We start from the raw sequence: 23,363 nt of genomic DNA, 5'->3' as shown, positions 1-23,363 counted from the left end.
TTATATAATTTTTCTGGATTAAGTTGATAGCAGCAGAATTAGACAACTTATCTGGTCCCTTGCATCAAAGCTTGAAGACTTGGAAAAGCCATCTTGCTAATTTAATATTTGTGGATCTCACTTAAATTTTGTCCTTTTCTTGTGAGATCTTAGAATTGTGTTTTCTCAGTTTTGCATGGCTTAATAATACACAAACAGCTCCTCTGTTCTTTCTGTAGTATGATCCAAGATGTGGTGGTTATAAAATACGTGCACATGTGCATCTGACATCTGTCAAAACTTGGCCTGCACGCAAGCACAGGGGCCGCGGGCTGGGCAGTGGGAGGAAACAGTGATGCAGGACCTTAAGCATTCTCAACCAAAGACTTATTTCAGGGTAGCTAATTTAATTGTTTGTTGTTTAGGAAGACAGAACTCCTTTATTGGTAGAGGGATATGTTGTTGTGAATCATGCACAAAGGATATAAGGGGGAACAGCTGGCGAAAAGCATTTCCCCAGCTCTGTACTGCTGCTTCTACCCTTTCTTGTTTTCCTCCTCTCCTTTCTTTGCTCCCTCACATTTCCTTCCCTCAGCTAGTACTTAGAATACTTTTTAGATCATCCTGTCATAACATTTACAAACATTAGTACTTCACACAAGTGCTTTTCTTCATCTGTGAAGTGAGATGAGAAAGAGACAAGGTGGCCTAAGTTATTCCACAAACCTGGAGTAGAACAAGATGTAAAACATGAAATTAGGAGAGAAACACCTCCAAAGTAACTCAATCTAGGCTGTAGGACACTGGTGGAAGCAATTCTCAAATATTACTTACTTGGCTGCCATTTGTGTATTGTAATGGGGTGGGAGGAGAGATTTATCCTTTTCATAGCCATTATTGGTGAAATCCTCCTGCAATTGGGCCAGTTTTCATTCCTAGAGCATAAAGCCACTTGTGTTTCATGAAAATCAGCAGGAAATTTGCATTTAATTACTTGAAAACAGACACTTTTAAATTCCTCATGCATCAGTAACTGATGCTGAGTTGTAGTATTGCTTAGGATAGGACCCTGTTGGTACACACAGTATGTTCCCAAATCTTATATCTGAGGCAGGTTCACACATAAATTATTCCTTATCCTCATCTTCTGAAGTATTTAGGGATAAAGGCAGAAGACTGTGAGCTGCTCTCTTCCAAGAAATGGTTCTTCTTAGAACAGTTGCAGTTTAGTGGGCTAGAGTAGTTTGACTGAGTCAAAACACCCAGACTGAGGCTTTCATTATCACAGAAACATAAGCTACTTAAACACACTAAGAATCTTCATATAATTTTTGTTCTCTATGGTACTTTGCAGCTTGTCTTTATGATCAAAACAGCCCTAAAATAATGGGCTCCCTTGGAGTGGGCTGCTCTTTGCTTAGGCAGAGCAGGCATCTCTGCTTAGGTACTGAACTTCTTGGAGCAAGCTGCAACTGCATTACATACAGCTCAGTTTTGCCTGTCAGCATCATTTTCACAGTTGTGACAGTACTGACAAACAGCTGATGGATGATGCACTGCCATGCTTACACTTCTATCCCACAGGATGGAAATAAGAAAACACCAGTTAAAGTCATAAGCACATCCTAGAGACTCCTTTTCAGAGTCAGTCTCTAGCTGTGGCTGCCATGATGGGTTGGACCTGCCTGTACCAACACCCCCAGCAGGGTGAGTGAAAAGGAGGAGAACGAGTAAACTCACTGGTCAAAAGACAGGGAAATCCCTCACTCATTATTGTCATGGCCAAAACAGTCTTGGCCTTCAGAACTGAAAAGATTTAATTACCAATTTGGGGATTGGGAGCCAAAGAAGACAAGCTTGTAAACACTTTGTGAAAAGGGCAGAAAAGGGGGTTTCCCAAACTGACCATCACACCAACACCCCTTCTGACTTCCAGGCCTCCACTGTCTTCTGTCACAGCAGGTTACACCAGTCTCTTTGGTAAGGCAAAGGGCAGCACAGGGGCCTGGAGTCACAACAGAATGGCTGTTCTCTGCTGTTTCTTGGTTTCCATTTGCTTTCTCTGCTCTGGCAGAGAGAAAAATCCTAATGCTATTAATGCTGTGTCTATTTTACTTAAATTTATCATACACTTTGATAGCAAATATGTGTTTATGCTTTTGAACTGATGGAGACCATGCAACTAATAACCTTATAGATTGCATGTATAGAAACCAATAAGGCATGTTTAGCTTCACTGCTTTTTATCCTCTTGTCATTGCCTGCTTGCCTACTACTTTTCTATGGCATTAGGATTTAGCTGATTACCTTTCAGTTTCAGGAATGTGCTCCTTAAGGCAGTGAGTGTAGCACTGGGCAGCAGACACCTCTGCCCCAAAATCAACACTGAATTATAGCACTAATGGCTCAATCCTGGCACTGCTTGGTCATGACCTTGATAAGTACCATTAAACAGAGAGGATTTAAGTGATTTTGCATGTCCACAGATGGTAAAGTAATAATGCCTGGCTGCTGAGGAAGAAGCAAATGTCACTTGTTTCTTATATTAGCAACCAGTGAATTCTTGTGCAAATATTACATACCTACCATCCTGGCAGCAGGTGAATATTTCTGGGCCCTGGGGGACTAATCTAGTATTACTGCTCTGAAAGACAACAAATGCACTATTTAAAACACAATTTTTAAAATACTAGGCATGTTAGTCTTTAAGATAAAGGCTATTTATCCTCCTAAGGAAGTGTCAGATGTTTCTTAGAAACCTAAAAAGTCTCTGAATAGAGCTTGTAACAGTTGCCTGCTGTAGGTCAGCCTATATTTTAAGATCTGGAGTAGCAAATACCTTTTTAGTCATTCAGTAATTTCAGTCATTGGGGACACCACTAATGATAAGTTGGTTAAGTACTATGGACAGAAATTTCTACCACTCACTCTCTAACAAATGGAATTAATTTTGTTAAAAAAAAAAAGGAAACAAATTAAAGTACTCAGAGTATTAGACAACATTTAAGAGTCTAATAACACTATTGTTCTTTTCCCCTATTCCTAGTTTTGGAACCTAAGCTTTGATAAGCATAAGATACAGTATTGTAAAATACATTCAAAAGACAAATGAAGGGAGAAGCAGATTTCAGTTTTCTTACTACAAAATCTTACGTTAATCATTACAGTAAAGACAAGCTCCAAAGCACTGACAAACATGGATAAGTTTCTCTCATCTTCCATGCTGTGACTTATCAGGTTACTCAACAAGAAAAGCTCAGAATCCCTAATTCCACCAATACCTGTCTTTGTGTCATCTGTCATTTCCATAGTTCATTCCATTGGCCTTAAAATTATTTCCCTTTGACATGCACCACAGTAGTAAGTGCCTGAGGACTTTGACAGAATTAATCACATACAGGCTCATATCTGGAAGATAAACAAGTCATTGGGCTGTACAAGTTAGAAACGCAGCTTTTTGAATTGCTGATTTACAAATATTAATTCCTGACTTAAGTGCTTTTCTCCATCACACCAACTAGATAGTTTGCACAGATTTCTACCATATAAAAAAACCCAAACTTATTAAATACTTTAGCCCAAGACTATCTACTAATTTTACTTTTGGGATAACTGGTTATCTGATACAACAGGAAAGCAGTACTACAGAAACAGAAGTGTAGGTGCTCAATGCAGTGGAAAGATGCACTACTTTAACTTTTTAAAACACTCTATGGGAGCATGAAAAGACAAATTCATTACTTATGGTTCATCAGAATCTAAAGTTAACTATAAGACATCTAATTAAACTGGTTTATTTCAGGTATTTGTACAGCTGCAAAGAAATTGTATTACGAAGAAATACATCTGGAAGTCTTGGCTTCAGTATCGTAGGAGGTTATGAAGAACATACTGGGAACAAACCATTCTTTATCAAATCCATTGTTGGGGGAACACCAGCATATAACGATGGCAGAATTAGGTAATGATTATTATCTTAAAAAAGTAGCATTTAAGTAAGTTTCTCTTTTGGTTAACTTGTGGGGGTTTTTAAAAAACATTTTTTCATTAAGGCAGTGGCAGAGATGGGGGAAGAACTAACTAACTAACTTTGGGAGATCTGGAAACAGAAGTTTAACAGATCTGCTTTGATAGCAGAATGCTTCCAGGTGTCTAGCAATCCACTAGTATGTAAGTTAAAGGAAGAGTCAGTTTGATCTCTGGGGTGGTATAAAGCATGCCAGCACAAGTTTCCCACACATCCAGTTCTAAACACCCCAACCCAACGACTTCCCTGCAAACACCAATGCACTTGAAGAGAGTAAATGCACAATCATAGCACAAACTTGCATCAATTAACAAGGCTTAAAAGGCACAGTTGTTCAGAACACAGATCGTTCTAGTGTCTAAAGACAGCTACAAGAAAGCTGGAAAGGGACTTTTTACAAGGGTATGTAGTGCTAGGATAAGGGACAATGGTTTTAAACTGAAAGACAGTAGGTTTAGACCAGATATTAAAAATAAATTATTTAATGTGAGGGTGGTGAGGCACTGGAACAGGTTGGCCAGAGAAATTGTGGTTGCCTTTTCCTTATTCAAGGACAGAAATATCAGGGACTTTGAGAAACCTGGTTTAGTAGAAGGTGTCCCTTCTTTGAAGGGCCTTCAACCAAAGCCCTTCTATGATTCTGCAAGGATGATTCATCAAAATGAACATCAGAAGAATTATATCATGTTCTGTTTCAAATATGTCTAATTAATTATAAATTTGTAAGAAACCCAAACAAATGAAGTCTTTCCACCTGCTTTATTCTGTTATCCATGAACAGCAGTTAGCCAGAGAAGGAACCATAATACTCATTTCTACCCCTTCCCCCAGCTTAAGGATGTGCTTTGGCATTTGTAAAGATCTAAGATAAGAAGTCACCTTGTTTAATTGCTGTCTTGCATTTGTTTTTTCAGATGTGGTGACATCCTCCTTGCTGTCAACGGCAGGAACACATCAGGAATGATGCATGCCTGCTTGGCAAGGATGCTCAAAGAACTAAAAGGAAAAATTACTCTCACAATTGTGTCCTGGCCTGGCACATTTTTATAAAACAAGTCTTCATGGAGAGTGTGACAAGTATGGGGAAAAATTTTACAAAAGGAACATCAGTCTTTGCTTTTTTGAGGGGGTCAAGTATGTATTTATAAAGAAAAGGTTTGTGAAATTTCAACCTGCATGTCAAGAAAAGTCAAGTTTAGGCAAAGCAGTGACACCCGTCAGAAAATCACTTCAGAGTGATCCAAGCTACAGACTTAAGTCCTTCCTTCCCTGTGTTCTTAAGGGTTTTACGTTGTTTTTTTATACATATCTATATATCTATTTAATGCATTATAATAATAATGAAATTTAAGGAGAAACAGCTTCTGCTCACCCACTTTATTTTGATTTACAAAAAGAAAACCTTGAATAACTTATGAAAATATTTCTTGCAATTTTTCTAGTTGCAATAATCAGGTGAAGATTTTTATCCAACACGTTAATAGCACTTTGATTATGTGTACCTTTTCATGGTCAGCATGAAGGTGGTATTTTCAAGACTTTCAAGTACTGTTTGTTAGTCTGTAAAACTGTGAATGAAATTTCTAAAATAATTAAAAATAATTGTAACTGTGTACTTGTACAGACATTATTTTCATCCAAAACCAAATTACCTCGTTTCCCTGGTTTGTTCTGATTAATACTACTAAATATGGGATTTTTATATAGAATTACTTTTAAGGAAGTACACTGCACCTTGCTAACACCATCAAGTCTTTTGGATAGCAGTAACATTTTTGTGGAACTGCCTTATCAATCACACTTGATACTGTTCTGCATGAAGTAAATCTGAAAGTGATGATGGTCTTATATGTATCTTAAAATAGTCCTTTGTCTTTCTCTGCAAATTACTCATGTTCCCCAGTCTTGTTTTTATCTCACGAGCTTGCAGTGGGAAGAGGATATGTTTGTTAATCTTTATCATGTTAAGGGCAGCTGTTCCCCTAGAACAAAGACTAAAATGAACTCTCTCTTAAGCCACTGAAAAGCAGCAGGAACGATTATCCAGCTTAATTCATCCCTATGCACCCACACAAACCAGACATAATTACCAAGTGTATCATCACCGTGCTCAGTGTTCCATTCAGCTAAGAAAAATCGGCACCTTTCCCACTTTCCCTAGTTTCTATTCTTCACGTTATTACAAGGCTTTTGAAGAGCTTGCAGTTCCTGTGTGTCCCTATAGCGAAGGATGACCTTTCCAGATATGACTCCAAAAGCTATGCTAAACCCACACTGTTCCAGATGTTGGGTATATAATAAAAATGAATGCACACTGTTTCTAAAGTCAGTAAAATAATGACCTTCCCGTTGGCTTATGAAAAAAGGAGACAATTTAATACAAAGAATTTAAGCCTACTTATATTGTAAGCGCATAAGCCTCTAGCTCTAAGATGTTTTTTCACTGTTTCTTAAAAGACAAAGTCAGTCCAAGAATCTTAACATGAAAAATTCATTCTTTTATTTTCAAAAAAACCAAAGTAACCTTTGATTTCAAACTAAAGAACAAGATTAAGAGCAAATTATTATAATTCCCAGAAAAATAACAAGATTTATAGTAATCTATTTCTGGCACTAATATATATGCAAGTAGGCAAAAATCACACAAGCCTATTCCACAGGGGCAGCTTCAGTGTTTTCCTGTTCAGGAGCAGGTTCACCACTGGCTTCTTTTCCTTCTTTGCTTCTTTTGGACTTCTTGTGTTTGTGCCTTCTGTGGCTATCCCCTTCTTCACTGTCATGACGACGTCTGCTGTTACTAAATAGAGAGAAAACATGCCTCAAACACTTGACACTTCAGGCCCTATTTAATTACAATTACCAAAAAAAAAAAGCTTCTGCATCCATATTTGAAAACTGCCATCTGCTCCCAACTCAAGAGATTTTGCACGTCAGTGCACGACTGAATTTTTCCTGGAATGGAACATGCATCTATCCATCCTGTACTTTTTGTGGGGAAAATGGAATTTTTCACATTTGTAACCCATATTCTAATAGCAATACTTTTAACAGTGTCAGGTATCTACTGGAATTCCTTAATAATTTCATGTTCTTGTTGACCCCATTTTCTGGACTTGACTTTTATTTCTAACTTTAAATGGATCACGTAGAACAATTTCTATCCAGTGACTGTGAGGATTATGTTACTTACTGAGAATGACTGCTGAGTTGTTCTGTTCATGCTGCTGAATGCCTGCTCCATTCCACCTTTTTCTAACTCACTATTTTTACCCTTCTTTCCCCAATGTCCTAATTTCTGTTCACATACTGACTGTCACATACATCACTCAATACGAGGTTACCCAGGGTCAGTATTGCTTTTTATCTGTCCACATTTTATACAGCAGACTTGCTCCAAGTAGCACATTCAAGTGTTTACAGTCTTTCCACAAATCTCCTGTTTGTATGGGGGTCTTTTAAAAGTTTACTTTTTTTTTGTTGGTGGTTTTTTTCTTATTTTATTTTTTTTTTAACTGGGCAAGTCTTTCATATCCTATTAAAAAATGAGAAATCAAACCTTCGAGATGACTTGTGTCGAGTCTCTTCTTTCTCTCTGTGTCTCCTGTCTCTGTGTCTGTCTTCTTTCTCTCTACTTGTCCTATGGCGGTCGTAGCCCCTCTCTGCATAGTCTCTGTATCTGTAACGTTCTTCATCACTGATTCAGAAACAAGAGATGTTCAGGACAGTAAGACCAAGGAGTCTAAGAAGCTAAATGACAGGAAAATCTTAATATTTCTTCTGGATGTCTACATGGATTCCAGTGCTTAAATGACAATAAAGTTCTTCATGTTATAAATTAGACTTGTGCAGTTAATGCAATTTTGAAAGGAAATTGTTCATTAAAAATGAAATAAAAAAGAATACAACCGTGCCCCATTAAGTTTATATAGAAGTTTATATAGAAGTTGTTAGCTTGAACCTTCACCTAACTGTGAAGGAAATACAATCCTACATAAACTTCAGTAATGTTTTCAGATCAGTGTTTGAAACATTCAACACGTATCATCACACTTTTTGACTATTATACAATTTGGGTCAATTAAAATTAGATTTTGGTATAGTTAATTATTTCCTTACATCTGCTTCAAAAAAAGGAAAAGCTAAGTACAAAGAGTAAAATACATTCAATGTTTTTGGCTGCTTTTGAAATTAATTTTTCTCCAGTGCTAGTGCTATCTCCACCTTCCACATCTCTTTTGGATTGCCCTACCAAAATGTTGGTAAAAACCCCTAAATATCACAGGTCAGACAAGAATTCAAGGGCTTTTCCTAAAAAAGAGAACACTGTCCATTGCTAGCCAACACAACTCAAATGATAAAATGATACATTAGCATAGCTTAAAAAAGGCATGATCATTTCTCTACTAAGAAAATCCTACCCAATATCATTTGTAGTGCAACTTCAATACAAATGAACTTAGTATAATTATTTATATATTACACGAAGTCTTTTCTAAGCACCATTTGGGAGATCTACACCAAGGGCTAAAGGAAGGCACAATGTAACCATCTTTCAAAAAAAGTAAAATCAGTAACAATTTAGATACTGTTGACCTAACAAAAGGGAAGTGTTTCTGTCTCTGCCAACATTTACCATGAAAGAAAGTATCTTCCTGAGGTCCCTGCAGCAGCAGAAGAGATCAGACAGATCACACAGAGAGAACAGCTCAAGCCTAAAGAGATTTCTCATGTCCTGGAGCCGGGAGAGCGGAGATCAAACACATTTTATCTGCCACAACTTGGATCCTCTGGCCATGTCCCATGTGAGGATATTACATTAATGATTATTACAGCTATGCATTAAAACTCAGAGTGAGAAGGAGGAACACCTGAAGCAACTGCACTAGTCTTTTTATGAAACCCTGTATGGTTACCTCATTAAGAAAATGTCAGAAATTAGTAATTTAAGACACTGTAGAGAAGCATTAACCATCCCACAGAAAATTCTGCTTTTCTAAGGGACACGAAAAATAATCACACATCAAGACCAGGAAAACTACATTTACAACTGCAGAAGTCAAAATTATGATTTGTCACTGAATAATGCGACTTCATTGATTTCATAATGCATTTATACCCTCAGATCCAAGAGTAAGCTGATGGAATCCTGCAAAGCACATTTGTGATCAAATGGCACAAAAACTGAGGCATGAGTGGAGGTCATCAGGCCCAAACACCAGCTAAAGCAGGGCCATCAGGACCCACTGACCACTGTCCAGACAGCTTCAGGTATCTCCATGGATGGAGACTCCCCAGCCTCTCTGTGCAACTGTAGTTTCCTCCCATATCTGATATTGCTTCCCAAAACTAATCTTTTGATGATCAGTAATTAAGAAGTTAAATCTGAATGTCTACCACTAACTTCTGATAAGCTCGCCATGAGAAATTAGATGGCTACTTGTAGACTTACAGCTTGGTTTCAAGGATGAGATCCAAAGCCCTTGATGGTAACTCACACTCTGCATTTGTTCTGTTACCCAGTTATTATACCCATTCTAGAAAAGGTTAAACATATTACGATACTCCACTTTATACTTTATTTTGGCAAACTACTAAAGAACCAAGACAGATTATAAGTGTGTCTGATGAAAATAAACAACTTCTCTAAGTAAAGCAAAAAATCATTTTGCCAAGAGCAGTGTGTTGGGAGCTTTCAGGAACACTCTAATGCTGCTCAATGTTTTTGACCTTTATTGCACACTGATCACTCGGTTTGTTGACCACCAGGACACCAAATCCTTTAAAGCTGCAATCCAGCCAGGCTTTATCTCCTCTTCTGCACGAGATTATTAAATTCCAGGACCTTAGAAACACAGTTGCTGGGATTTGCTTTTTTTGTTTTGTTTTGTTTTTGGTTTTTGTTTTTTTTTTTTATTTTTCAAGTTGCTGAGGAAGAACCACAAAACAGTAACATACCAATCCAATTCCAATGTTGACATTTTTAGTGGTAACTAATTGACTTGAAACTACCAAAATAAAACAAAACAAAAAATCCCAAACAAACAAAATAAAGTCCCAACCTTTCCATAAAGGAAACAGTCCAAAAATAATGTCATCTTCTCAAGAGGGCAGAATGGGATGCATTGTAAAAATGCACACTTTTCTCTGAGGATAGCAGAGCAAAAGCAGAACAGAATATAAAGACAGCTGAAAGTTCATTTTTAAATCACATTTTGGTTATAATAGAATAAAAATAATCCCATTTTCCTGTAATTTTAAGAAATGCTGTAGCAAAAGCACAGGCTATTCATCTGGAAAACAACTGCTAAAAGCATTGAAAGCCATAATTTCTGAGCAGTGAAATGCTAAACCTGATGCTTACTACAAGCCACACCAAAGTACCATTTGATCGAAGCTTAAACAAAGGGAATGTAAATAAAAGCTATAAACCTGTGCAGTCTTTAAAATAATTCATGTTTTCTACCTCACAGCTCCATTTATTTTATTTTCGTAAGTGCACAGAATTGAAAAGAAACCTTCTTTAGAAATGTTGTATCTTCATGTTCTTTCTTAAGCCTCTCCCACCTCTTCTGTGATTCCCAAACCAACTTATCCTAGTTAAGGGCCTCCCATTTGCTTACACAGCCATGTGGCAACAGCTTTGCTACAGATGGTGGATAATTTAGTCACATAAAAAAGTCGAGGCCTGCTCTTCCCCCTCCTTTACAGATAACTCTGGCAGCAGCACAGAGATTTCTTGAGGCCTGGAAGCTATTAAGGTTCATTTCAAGCACCCTTGAATGACCAGGGTTCTTTCTGGCCTTCAATCAAGCTGTCTGAGAAACAGATGTTTAGATGGGTCTTCAGTCCTCAGAAACTGACCCTGGAACAAAACACACGCCCACAGGAGAGGACATTCACCACACCAGAGTACATGGAAAACCCCCCAGCCTGCACCCAGTTTGGGTCTTCAGCTAACAATCATCATGCAACAATGTCATCTCTCAACCGCAGTAGCGTTGACTCTCAGTGCTCTCATTCTCTTCAGCTTAAAACCATTAGTAAAACCAATCTGCCTAATAGCTAACATATATATTCTGCAAAAATTTAAATTTAACAACAAACACTGAGAAAATTGTCAGATATTTACACCAAAAAGCTTAGTAGATAACAAGCAAAGGAAATTTTGAAAAATCTGGCTAACCAATAGACCTCTGTTCTGTGGAGCCATACACACTAAATGTTTTGTACTTGAGCACATGAACCACAGAACAGCTGAAGCTTTTTTTAAAAAAGCAATTAGAAAGTTGAATAAAGTTATTTGACATGACTTTCATCATCTTCATCAAAATTAAAGAAAAGTTCTTAACCTTGAAATAATAGTTTTAAAAGAGAGAGGAGAGATTATTATTCAGCTATTTTTACCAACAATATTAACCATTTTAGCAGGCATTTAACTCCATTAATTAAGGTCAAATGTTGCAACATGTTGCTCTTAGTACTGAAATGGTAACTAAAATTCTACAGATTTTTATGCATATTTTTTCTAGACCTACTGATGTCAAAAAGAGTTTGATATTTCAGACATTCTCAAGACTTAAATCACCTTTAACCTGTAAAGCACTATGACCAATTTGGATGTAGACTGTCCTTTTTTTCTGCTTCTGTTTCACATGTAGAAATCCAGAATTACAGTTTCCAAGAGAAAAGGGTGAAGATGAGGAAGCCACTCCCCCAGCTCTTTGGAACAGGCAGCAGAACAAGGAATCTGAATGTTGAGGCACAGTTCAACAGAGACAGGGTTTGGAGCAGAGCTGCAGCCCGTGGAGGACATTTCACTGACCTGTTGAACGCACTTGAAGACGGGCTGTGATCTCGGTCCCTCTCCCTGTCTCTGGTGCGCTCTCGATCTCTGTCTCGGTCCCGGTCGCGATCCCGATCTCGGGATCTCTCTCTCTCACGTTCCCTATCCTTCTCTCTTCGTGCATAGTAATCCCACTGTTTGCTGGTGTCCAGAAGACTAGACCATGAGGGTGCAGAACCTGCAGGGTGTGGAAAGGTGACTAAAAAAAGAGATGTAGTTATTAGAAAAAAATCAAATATTATAATGAAAACTTATGCATGAAAACGCATTTGTCAGTTTCCTCCAACATTTTTTAAATCTCCCCCACTTTAGAGTTAATTGTAAGCAAACACTGCTTTTTTTCCATTATGATTACAAAAACTTCTGGCATTCATTTAAATACTTCTTTGAGGATGTACAGAACCAGGCAATATATCCCAAACAGTCTAAACACTTTGGGGGAAAAAAATTTTGTGCAAATACTTGCTCAAATAATCTGATTCTATGTGGTCAAATTGCTTTATTTTGGGGGAACGATAAAACAAAAACAACCAGAAAACAAAACGGACTTTGAAACTCAGGTGGCCTGAATATACAATTCAGAAAAAGGACACTTCCAGCCTTGTATTCAAATGCTATTATTTTTATCTTTCATACTTTAAAATCATTGTATTTAAAATACAATATCAGTTAGGAAGTTTTCATTTGCTAATTTATATTCTATACTATGCTTTGTCATACTTTTCTGATTACAGATGTAAAAGGAGCTTTAGAAATAAATTCAGTCTGGAGAGAAGAAATAATGCTCCCACTTGTGCTCTGTAAGATAACATTGATGAATACTTGGCACAAACACTAATACCACTAAAATGTAACACTTTAAGAAAATTAAACATAGTTTTAATCTAGAAGTGACATATTAAGATGTTAAGAAAGAGATCTTAACACTGTCACCCAACTTTTTTAACACAGCTAGCAATGGGGAGAAGGAATATGCTTCTCCACTGCTTTTTGCCAATTTCAGTGAAATACAGAACTGATACTTTTAATGCCCCAATTCTCTGTCCTGCCCTCCCTCTCCAGAAGAGCCGTGAACGCATCCTGTAAAGGAAAAACAAGGGCTGAGTATTTATCTGGAAACAGCACTCTCTAGTGGACTTACAGTACTGAGGACTTCTCCCTTTCTGCTTATCTGCCTTGCTAGCTTTCCTAACTTTCAATAAATCGTTTGTTTTGAGCTCCACTTCATCATCTATAACACGAGAACAATATTTACTTGACTTCATGTTGTCACAAAGAGATTAACAGTACAATTAACATAAATATCCACTGAACAATGTAAAGTGTGTTACTGGTGCTGTATTTAATACTGTAGAGTTATAAAACCAGTGGCTTCTGCTGACAGCTATGTTCAGACTGCCTTGCCTGTAACGTCTGGGGTATGCCTGCCCCAGAAAGCTTTGGCAGAAGCTTAAGAGAGCAGTTTGCCAAGCATCCAGAGGAGGAATACAAAAGACCTTTAGAGCAGGCAGTGGAGCAGGAAAAAACACTTCATTGTTAAAATACATTTGCAATGAAAAGTATTGTAATTCCTTAAAAAAGCATTTATACAAGGTTTTGCCTCTAATAAAATGCTTGACACTGTTTAACTTCAGGTCTACAAGCAAAAGGAAGGGTTAACAGAAAAAAATGTCCTAATACAATATTATGCTGTTCATTATACTGCCAAGACCTGAAATTCATGGAAGGAAAGCAGCCAGAAATAGCAAAAGAACCAGCTGGACTTAAAAGACTGCTAATTTCCTTGACTTGCCACTATGTCAACAATACACGTATGGTACATGAGACACTGGCTGCCTGCGTATTCTGGTCTAAAATTTAAACTTAACTTTAAATGTATACTACTAACCAATCATTAATGGTAGTACAAACTTTTACAATGAATTTTGGATACTCCATTTTGAGTAATTCTCATCAGACAGAAGTATTTCTTGACAGTAACATGAGATAAAACAGTAATTTGACACACTGCACATTTTTATATGTAGATTTTCACCAGGAAATATTTACAACACACCAGCTTATTTTCTAGTATGAATTGTGTTCTGCTTTTTCTACAGTGAATGAAATAATTTGTCACTTCTGTTATTTCTACATGGATTATTCCAATAATTTCTACAAGAAGAATTCTGATCTTATTTTTAAAACAGGAAGAGAGCTTTGAATAATTACTAGTTTTGGAAACATGAGCCCTGTTTTGGAGATGATTTACAAACATAAAGCTTCATGGCATAAGGCAAACTATTTAATGTTTCTTCCTTGTGCCTCAAAGAATGCTGACTCTCAAACTGTTTCTGTAATGTTAAATGTCTTACAGGTTCCTAAAATATAAAGAGCATTTAGAGCACAGACCAGAGAACTGCTTGAGGAAAAAGCAAACAAGCATCTGATAGAAGGCACTTCAGTGACTGATCAAACACAGCTCAAGCAAAGCCAAAGATATGATGGCAAAGGTAGCACTGAATTGTGAAAGGATTTCAGTGCAAATTGGTGAAACCACACAGACGAGTGGGAAGGACACAAAACCAAAACCAGATATTCTTGAAGATATAAATTATTATTTCACTATGTAACCTTCTGAAGGGTTTGCAATGGAAAACCCAGCTAACCACAAGGGAAGAGACACCAAAGCATGAGCTGAGGAATTTGAATAGGCAGAAGAAGGGCTAGTAGCTTAATCAAGACTGGCACTTTTTGCAATGTGTTTCATTTGCACATCTTCCCCTGCAATTATGACAAAGCTAGGAAATGCACAAAGAAGATTGTCAAAGAAGATTGTCAAAGAAGACAACAGGTTGGAGATTCAGTGCTATCATCCAAAGCAGCTATAAAATAAATATACTTAGTAAATCACAGTGATATCTGTACCCTGCTGCACTGTGCAGCTCTCAGTGTCCCCAAGTGATTCACAGAGAGCACTGCTGAACACTGACCAGTAATCACATTGCACAACAGGGACTGGGAGAGTATGATGCTGACTAGCAAAACATTTTTCACTAAGAGATGAACAACAGTGATAAAATGCCACAGATTCAAAAATCCCTATGACACAGACAGCTTTGAGACAGACAATTGCTTTGTGCAGCAAATATGAAAGCTTTTGCTACAACAGGGATACCAGATACACTGGAAGCACACTGTGAAGATAGGAGTGGACTGTGCTTCTTGGTCTCTATAATCATATAAAGGCAAAAATTTTTTTAATCCTGCTGCAGAAGTTCAAATTCAATGTTAGCATGACCATGGTAACAGACATCCTTTAAAACTGGTGCTGCAACAACACAAGCATGCCATCATCTCTAAAGGTCAACTTAAAACTTGGAAATATTCTTATGTACCTGACAACACTTGACAGAAGGCAAAAATTCTAACAAAAGAGATATCAAAGTAAAAAACATTCTACACTGGAGACTATGCAATAGATGCCACATATATACATTAGTATGTGTTAGTAAGACTGCTTTCTTCATGATACTCTGCATAGCCTTAGTTGTACATCTCAGCTTTTACCTTTTTGTTAAAACACAATTAAATTACTGTGAAAAAAGAAGTCTGTGTAAAGTTGATGTTTATTAATTCTTTGTCAAGAATTCTTGAAAACATAACAAGCTTTCAACACATGAAAGCAAACACTTGATAACTGATGAGGATCCTTACAATGTCAACAAAATACTGCTTGTTACTCCATGAAGTGCTACAACTTCAAGAAATTGCAATCCATTACAAAATGTCATTTTGTATATCCATGCTTGAGACTTCAGAACATTTGGGAAATAGATTTGCTGAATATTTCATCTGTGCTGAACATTACACATCCTCAGAAACAGACTTTCCCTACAATTTCTTTTCTCACCAGCTAGGGTTCAAAGGAACAAGGAGCAAGGCAATAGAATTTAGCTGAAAGAAAAGGGACTAGGCATGGGGCTGGATGGCAGAAGTACTGAAGGCAGAGGTAGCGACTGGCAAAGTGCAAGGTTCTGCATCTGGGTGGAGGCAGTCCTCAAGGTCAGTGCAAACTGAAGAACTGATTGAAAACAACTGTGCAGAGAAGGGCTTGGGGATATCAGTGGGAAAAACTAAATATGAGCCAGCAGTGTGAGTTTGCATCCCAGTAAGCCACTTGTACCCTGGCTGCATCAAAAGGAAGAGTAGGCAGCTGGTTGAGAGAGGTGATTCTTTGTGTGCCTTCAAAAGATTCCACCTGGAGTACTGCACCCAGCTCTTGGGACCCCAGTATAACAAACATATGATAGAGCAGGTCCAGAGGAGGGCCATAAAAAATTATCAGAGCTGGAACACCTCTCCTATGTTGTTTAGGTTGTTCATCCTGGAGAAGGCTCAAGGCACACCTTATTGTGGCTTTTCAATACTGAAAAGAGATTATAAAAAAGAGAGATGGAGAGAGACCTTTTGGCAGGGCCTGTAGTGCCAGGACAAGGGGCTATGGTTCTGCTCTGAGAAATGGTAGGTTTAGATTGGACATAAGGGAGAAATTCTTTATGATGATGGTAGTGGGGCACATGTTGCCCAGAGAAGTTATGGATATCTCACTATTAGAAGTGTTCAAGGCCAGGTTGGACAGGACTTTGAGCAAACTCATCTAGTGAAAGGTTTTCTTGCCCATGGCAGGGAGGCTTGAAATAGATAATCCTTGATGATTCCTTCCAACCTAAATAATTTTGTATTTCTATCTACTTTAACTTCTTATTTTCTGCTTTGTTTCAAGAAGCAGAGCTGTGCCAGGTAACAGTTCTAAACTAAGTATACATTCTGTGGACACCCATTTGGTGGCACATGATGAAGCTTTTATTTTAGTTCACTCTTATTTCACTTTTACTGAAAATAAAACAAAGTCAAGTTTTCCAGCATCAGATTTTTTTCTCATAACAATATTAAAAAAAAAAAAAAAAAAGACAAAAAAAGACTGAAGACTGACTTTGCAATAAGATAGCTGAAGGATATAGTGTCTTAGACAAATGTTTTTTTGAAAGAGAGGTGCATCATCAGGATTTCTGACTGACTGGCCTTAGTAACTAAAATTCTGGATGATATCTCAAGAGTACTTGCTCTCCTGCTTTTAAATATTTGAAAAATTCTCCCTGACTTGTAGTCCATATATTGGTCTATAATGCTTCAAAATCAAATGCAAAAACAGCAGGAAAAGACATTCAGTATAAAAATAATTAAGCAAAACTATAGTATTTACCAATAGTGTTTAAATTTGCAACAGCATATATCTATTACAATGGTCATCAATAAGATTTCTTAATGAAATACTGACAGGACCTGTTTAGTCTTCTAGCTAAAAACCTCTTAAGTGTATAAAGCAATTTGATATCACACTGGTCAAAATTTCCAAAGCCAGCAAGCTTGGTTACTTACCACTGCCATATGAAAATGCACGAACAGGACGACCATCATAGCCAGAAGAATGCCCACTGTAGGAAACACATGCAAAACCACTTTTAGCATGTTAAAGCTCAAACTCAGTTTTTGCAACAAAGCTATCTCCTTCAATAAATAGATATATATAATATATATCATCTACAATATATACAGTCAGAAGCAGCACTCATAGCAACTCTCAGTACAAAGTAATAAATTTACTTTCATGCACACATGATGTATAAAGTTAGAATTTTTTTCTCAATTAAATAATATGAAGATTTTCTCTGAGATTTTCCATCATCCTCCTCTATCATGTATTTTAACAGAATTTTCAGTTTCAAAGGAACAGATGTGTGCATCTTCCTTCAGTGAGATCCAGAGCACCGACAAGAGGCTTGAACCATCTTAAGAGAGTTTTGTATATGACCTGGTTTTGGCCTCCAGCAAAATACAAGGACTAGGTGAAAGTTGAAAAAGGTGGGTGCTAGCCAACCCTTTTCCTCCTTTTATATATTTATATTTATATATACAAATACATGTATACACATAAATGCCTATAAAAATGGTATTGAAAAAGTATGGTTAGGCCTGTTACAGTTGAATACTTAGAACAGAAATATAAATTTGCATTCTGTGGAACTCTGGCACTTATAGTTTATGAGGGCTTGAATCTGTGCTCAAATTCTTGTGTACATCTGTAAAAAAGGATATGACAGCTGAAAAGTATACAGTTCACATAAATAAGCCTTCAGACTACTAAAGAATACTTTAACAATCATTCCTTTAGGTCTTGGCATTGATTTACCATCAAAACTGTGGCTAATTTGGTATTTTGATATTGTGTCAAAACCAAACTAGTGAGTGGCCAAGTAACCTACTCAAAGAATATGCTGAGAGGTGAGACTACTAACACTTCTGTAAAATTACTGTAAAAATCTGAAGTTGTCTCCCCTTTCCCAGATGCAAATCCATAAAACACTGGGCAATGCAAGAGTACTTACTCATTTATTTCAGTTACAGAATAATGATAAACTGCTGAGTAAGATTTCAAACAGATAATCACCTGTCTATTGTGGGTATGAGGGAAGGTGGAGGACCACCAGGTGGTGGTGGAAAACCTGTAAAAATAAATTAGGTAAAGAGGGGAGAAAGTTAAAATCTACCACCCATAAAAACACAAAAGAACTAGGTTAAGCATAAAATAGCAAAGAAATCCCAGAGAGAACGGTGAAAAATTGTTTCCATGGAAATGGGTTTTTATTTTGATAGACTAAGAACTGCTTTCAGCTTGACAAAGGCAAAACATTAAACATGTATTATCAGTGCTTCAAATTAAAAACTTAATCATTCTTAAAAACATGGTGATATAGAAGCATGGGCAAATTTTAACAATACCAATAAACAGCAATCAAAACTATTTAGTGCATTGCTGAGAAAAAAAGATTTTAATGAAAAGAAGGAAATATACATCTAAAAAACTGACTGATTAGGCTCACTGGTCATCAGCATTTTCATACAATTTCTCTTCTGCCCAGCATCAAAATAACTGAGCCTACATATACACATATAGTTTAGTATATACAACCCTTTATCTATTTAATTGAAAGGAAGTTGGTAAGTTGCACATCAGTTAAGTTTTCATCTCTCAACCAAATGTGGAAAAAAAAATCTAAGCAAACTTACCTGGTGGTGGCACTGTTATTGGTATACCTAAAAAGGCAACAAATATCAGTTAGAGTAATACATGCAATAGTTTTTTATCTGTAGATCTAAAACCAGATTGAGCTTTCACTACAACATGATTAAGAAGAACAACATATTTTCCGTGTCTTCAGGTCAAGATGCCACATTAATACCAATTCTTAAAATTTTATATGAGCCTTTTGAAATCTAGCTTTTTATTTAAATTCCTATTCTCTAAGACCTTACTTAATTAGAGGCAAGAATAGTGAAGAATGATTCTGGGTCTCAAGGTCAGAATTAAATTCATAATCCTAAAATGCTTAGTACACAGGAGGAAAGCAATATCCCATAGACTACATTTACTTTATTTTACAATCCATGGCTGGATGGAAGGAAATGCAATTGGCCTCTGACCTTCAATAGCTTGGCACAGGAAACAGTAGGTCTGCATGAACAAAGTATTCAGGCAGCAGTAAGGAGCTATGACACTGCAGTTCATCATTCAGTTGCTATGTGGAGGGAAAAAGATTGTTTTGTTCTCTATTTTCTTGTAACTATCTGAGAAAGGAGCATCCTTTAACAGAAACATGTGCAAGAATTACTCTAACCTGATTTTCAGATCTAGCTAAGCTTTTATGAATCTAACTAAAAGCTGAGGAAATTGATCCCAACTAAATTAGCTGACCTAACAAAATATACTACCTCAACATATAAACCTATCTTACTGATTTTGGAAGGAATAATTACAAGGTAAAAATAATTTGTATGCTTCAAAGGTTCTTCCTGTGCTTTGCAAAGAACTAGCTTTACCTGAACTGAATACATAACACTGCTACACAAAACACTGGGCTAAAAACAATAGTAGCACAAAATAGACTACTTCACCAGCCATAAAGCACTTTCAGTTATCAACAATTCTGCTTCCATTAAAAATTATGTAAGTTCAATCATGACAGCTCATGGCAAAACTTTGGGGAAGGAGAGTACAGAAAACTCTGGCAAGTGTTTTCATCAGTGTTGACATAACTGCATAAACATTCATGCAGAACAGTACTGTCAATGCATGATGAAATTTATATATATCTCATTAGTTCAACATTACAATTAAAAGATTATTTTGTGGTAGCAACATTTTACTAAATCTACATATTTATAATGTCTAGAAATGCCAACTGCTCCCAGACTGCCTTGATAGAAGGACAGAATGAAGGAATATGCAAGTAGAGGAACAGTGATCAATATCTAAGTTCACTAATTGCTGGCAATTTCTCTGACATGAATTCCTAACAGCATTAATCCTATAGGATCAAACACATGGTGAAATACAACTGAGGTCTCTGTCCAGTCTAGGAGATTTAAAATCTGTTCCCTTAGCCAAAATGTAAATCAGGAGACAGTGAGCTCTAACAGCCAAATTTCTAAATTGTATGAGCCATTTTGCCTTCACCAGCACACAAGCTTTCCAGTATGCACTATGGCTGTTAAGAACACTGGGGATCACACCATAAAATTTTTGACAGTGTAACATTTAAAAGACCAAACACTTCTGATGAAAATTCCTGAAATAAAATCAGGATTAAGAACTCAAACTGTTGCAAGCCAAAGTGTTTACCATTAATCTTTTTTGGTTAATTGTTCTAATTAATAGATTTCTTAATGAGCCTAAAACATAACAAAAAAATATACATAATATATAAATGTTAAGCATGTATATATTACATAATACAGCAATATTAAGAACATAATCTAGAAAAATACCAGAAGTTCTCTCAAAGCGAAATACTAGCTCCACCTTATACTAAAAAAGATTGCAATTGCTCACTAAAACCAGTATATTTTTAGCACTGAATATGGCACTCAGCATTATCCAGAGAACTGCCTGGAAATCCATCAGTTAACTCCTCTTTACACAAAGAAGAAAAAATTATAATAAAAATTAATATGTGTCTCATTTGCAAGAACATTACCTTGTGCAGAATTAAAAGTAAAGTACTACCACAAGACTAAAAGCCAAATAGAAAATTTCACTTAACAGCCATTCAAACAAAATTAGGACAGACTGAATACAACTAAAATCCAGACACCAAATGTCCAAATAATTTTAATTCATTGGTTAATGTAGGGCATTACACAAAAAAAACACATAAGCATTTTTTCCCACAAAAACCTTTAAGAACTTTTAAAGAGGCATGATTAATGCTTATATAAAACAGAAGCTAATTTACTTGATAGCATCACAAAGGAAAAAAGATTCTATGTATTAAATTGACAAAAGATCTAAAAAGATCTAAACAAATGTTTTTCCTCACCTTTCTCACTAATACATAAATAAGACACAAGACAAAAAATTGTAACCTTCAGTTAATGGAAAATAAATAATTTCTAATTATTCACTCTTTTGCCTTCTAAGTATATGAAAATATATTTGTAGTGTCACCAGCCAACTGCTACTTCTGAGAAGACACTGAAATAATTTGTCATTTCTTGCAATGAAGAGACTACATTGTACCAGTGCAAGAAGGTGGCTTAGCACAGACCTTGTCATGTCCCTACAACATTGTTGTGCTGCCATAAAGATACATCCAGCCTAAACCTAAATACTCAGACTTGTGTGTCAAAAGCAACCCAAATGTCATTAGTGCATCATTTCACCCAACATTCTCAAAGTTGCCTTGAGAACATTGTATACCATCCTACTAGCTCAGGGCTGGTAAGTATTTACAGAAAATCAGTATGTTTTACTAAAGGAAAGCAATTCCACACGTGCTCTGCTTGTGGAGTAAGGAATCAAACATTAACAACACAACCAGAGTTTAAGAACACACTGTAAATTAGCTGAACTGTGTAACAGACCTTAGAAATGTAATATAACTCAACTTGGTTCTCTTGCCACAGGCTAAAATAGGTCAAATTCTCTGTATCAAAAGATAAAAAGTACACACTTAGGATGCTGAGGCTAAGCATACATTGGTATGGTATACATTGCAAAGTTATGCAACAGAAGTTCAATATTTCAGAGAAGTTTCTTTTTTTTTAAAATCACAAATACACATCACATTTTTAACTACAGACTTAAACCAAGGCACCTTAACCAACTTTTAAGGCCTAGGTAACAAGCATACATGTTTTGCTTTAGAAGAAAATTACTCCAACATAGCAATAAACCTAGCAAACAGAAACTAGCACATATTTTGCCACAGCCAGTCATCTCCTAGGATTATTTGAGAATTTTCTACATTTGGTGCTTTGAATTGTTCCAGGACTTGCTCCTCAAAAAAGATTTGAATCACAAGAGTGAATGGATACAGAACAAGAGACCTAACTTCAAAGCAAGATCCTTTTTCAAAGACGCTTTTGGAGGATGTTTTATATTTGGAATACTTAAATTTTCTGGCAAGTAGTCCCAGTTTAATATTGGGTAAGTGTAGTTTTTTAACTCCTCCTCCAGTGAACCTAGGAGGGATGGCAGAAACTATTTTTGGAACAGCTTTGATGATAAAGAGCTGGCAACAGCACAATTAAAACACAGGCCTGAGGAAACTAAATCCACAGCTCTTAATCGTTATTTTCGAATCTACACAAAGCACGGAAGGATGTTCCAGAAGACCTTCTGAACAAGCCTGTGTCATAAACCTGCCTGTAAATCATGAGACTAAAGCCAAACCTGCTGGCTTGATCTGCAACACATGTGGATTTCCTTCACTTTTAAAATCTCAACAGGTGAGGGGTTTCATAAGAACAGTCCAGTACCTGTAGGTGATATCCATGCACCAAGTGCATCTGGGGTGTCTGTGGGGTGGTTCTCATGTTTTTAATAATTTACAACTTAGAACACCTTTACTGAACACAATTACAATTAAAATAATTACTTTTTTAAAGGCTACAATGTATTATATATATTATCAGAAAGGTTGAAATGAAGCTTTAAATCGCAGCAAGCATTATGGTTTATGGTCACATCCATCCCCTTTCTGTCCTTCCCCCTCACCAGTAAGGAAACATCACAAAAATCACCAGAGCACTACCATAATCTCACTTTAGAGACTCTATTTATATATATATGAAAAAAAAAAAAAAAAAAAAAGTAACAGGGCAGAGAATTATTATTATTTAGAACTTAGAATTTTAATTCTAAAATCTCTTCTCCTTAGTTTTCTAGGTGTTATGATTTTCATATATGATCATCACTGATGATTTTCATATATGATCATCACTGAGGAAAGCCAGAGCTTGCCTGGCAGAATGAGTTGTGTTTTAAAACCAGGAGGGGCAATTGAAGAAGCAACTTCTTTTATGAGGATTTAAATCCTATAAAAGCTCATACTAGTTGCACTCAAATAATGTTACTTCTTTGCTTCTACATAAGAATACTAACAGAAAACTTCTAAAAAGATTCCCTCTCCA

At 36.5% G+C, this 23,363-nt stretch overlaps 2 protein-coding genes across 8 annotated transcripts in view; one reads left to right on the top strand and one right to left on the bottom strand.

Moving 5' to 3' along the window:
* The window catches only part of LNX1 (ligand of numb-protein X 1), a 107,100-nt gene extending 101,481 nt beyond the window's left edge, over positions 1–5,619 (top strand). For all 4 annotated transcript variants that reach the window (XM_079306139.1, XM_079306138.1, XM_079306141.1 and 1 more), the window contains 2 exons: positions 3,782–3,940; positions 4,921–5,619. In XM_079306139.1, the coding sequence (XP_079162265.1) occupies positions 3,782–3,940; positions 4,921–5,056 (295 nt within the window). In that variant the 3' untranslated portion in view covers positions 5,057–5,619. The remainder of the gene's footprint in view (positions 1–3,781; positions 3,941–4,920) is intronic.
* Positions 5,620–6,483: 864 nt separating this feature from the next.
* Positions 6,484–23,363, bottom strand: part of FIP1L1 (factor interacting with PAPOLA and CPSF1) — a 38,553-nt gene continuing 21,673 nt past the window's right edge. For 2 of the 4 annotated variants that reach the window (XM_079306146.1, XM_079306143.1), the window contains 7 exons: positions 18,960–18,986; positions 18,340–18,394; positions 17,271–17,326; positions 12,991–13,080; positions 11,829–12,048; positions 7,563–7,700; positions 6,484–6,803 (listed from right to left, as the gene is read on the bottom strand). In XM_079306146.1, the coding sequence (XP_079162272.1) occupies positions 6,656–6,803; positions 7,563–7,700; positions 11,829–12,048; positions 12,991–13,080; positions 17,271–17,326; positions 18,340–18,394; positions 18,960–18,986 (734 nt within the window). In that variant the 3' untranslated portion in view covers positions 6,484–6,655. The remainder of the gene's footprint in view (positions 6,804–7,562; positions 7,701–11,828; positions 12,049–12,990; positions 13,081–17,270; positions 17,327–18,339; positions 18,395–18,959; positions 18,987–23,363) is intronic. The other 2 variants (XM_079306144.1, XM_079306145.1) reach the window with 1 other exon arrangement.

This window comes from Erithacus rubecula, assembly GCF_903797595.1.
Source record: "Erithacus rubecula genome assembly, chromosome: 5".
Taxonomy (NCBI): domain Eukaryota; kingdom Metazoa; phylum Chordata; class Aves; order Passeriformes; family Muscicapidae; genus Erithacus; species Erithacus rubecula.
The sequence above is the reverse complement of the archived record's forward strand: the minus strand, read 5'-3'. Positions and strand labels throughout refer to the sequence as shown.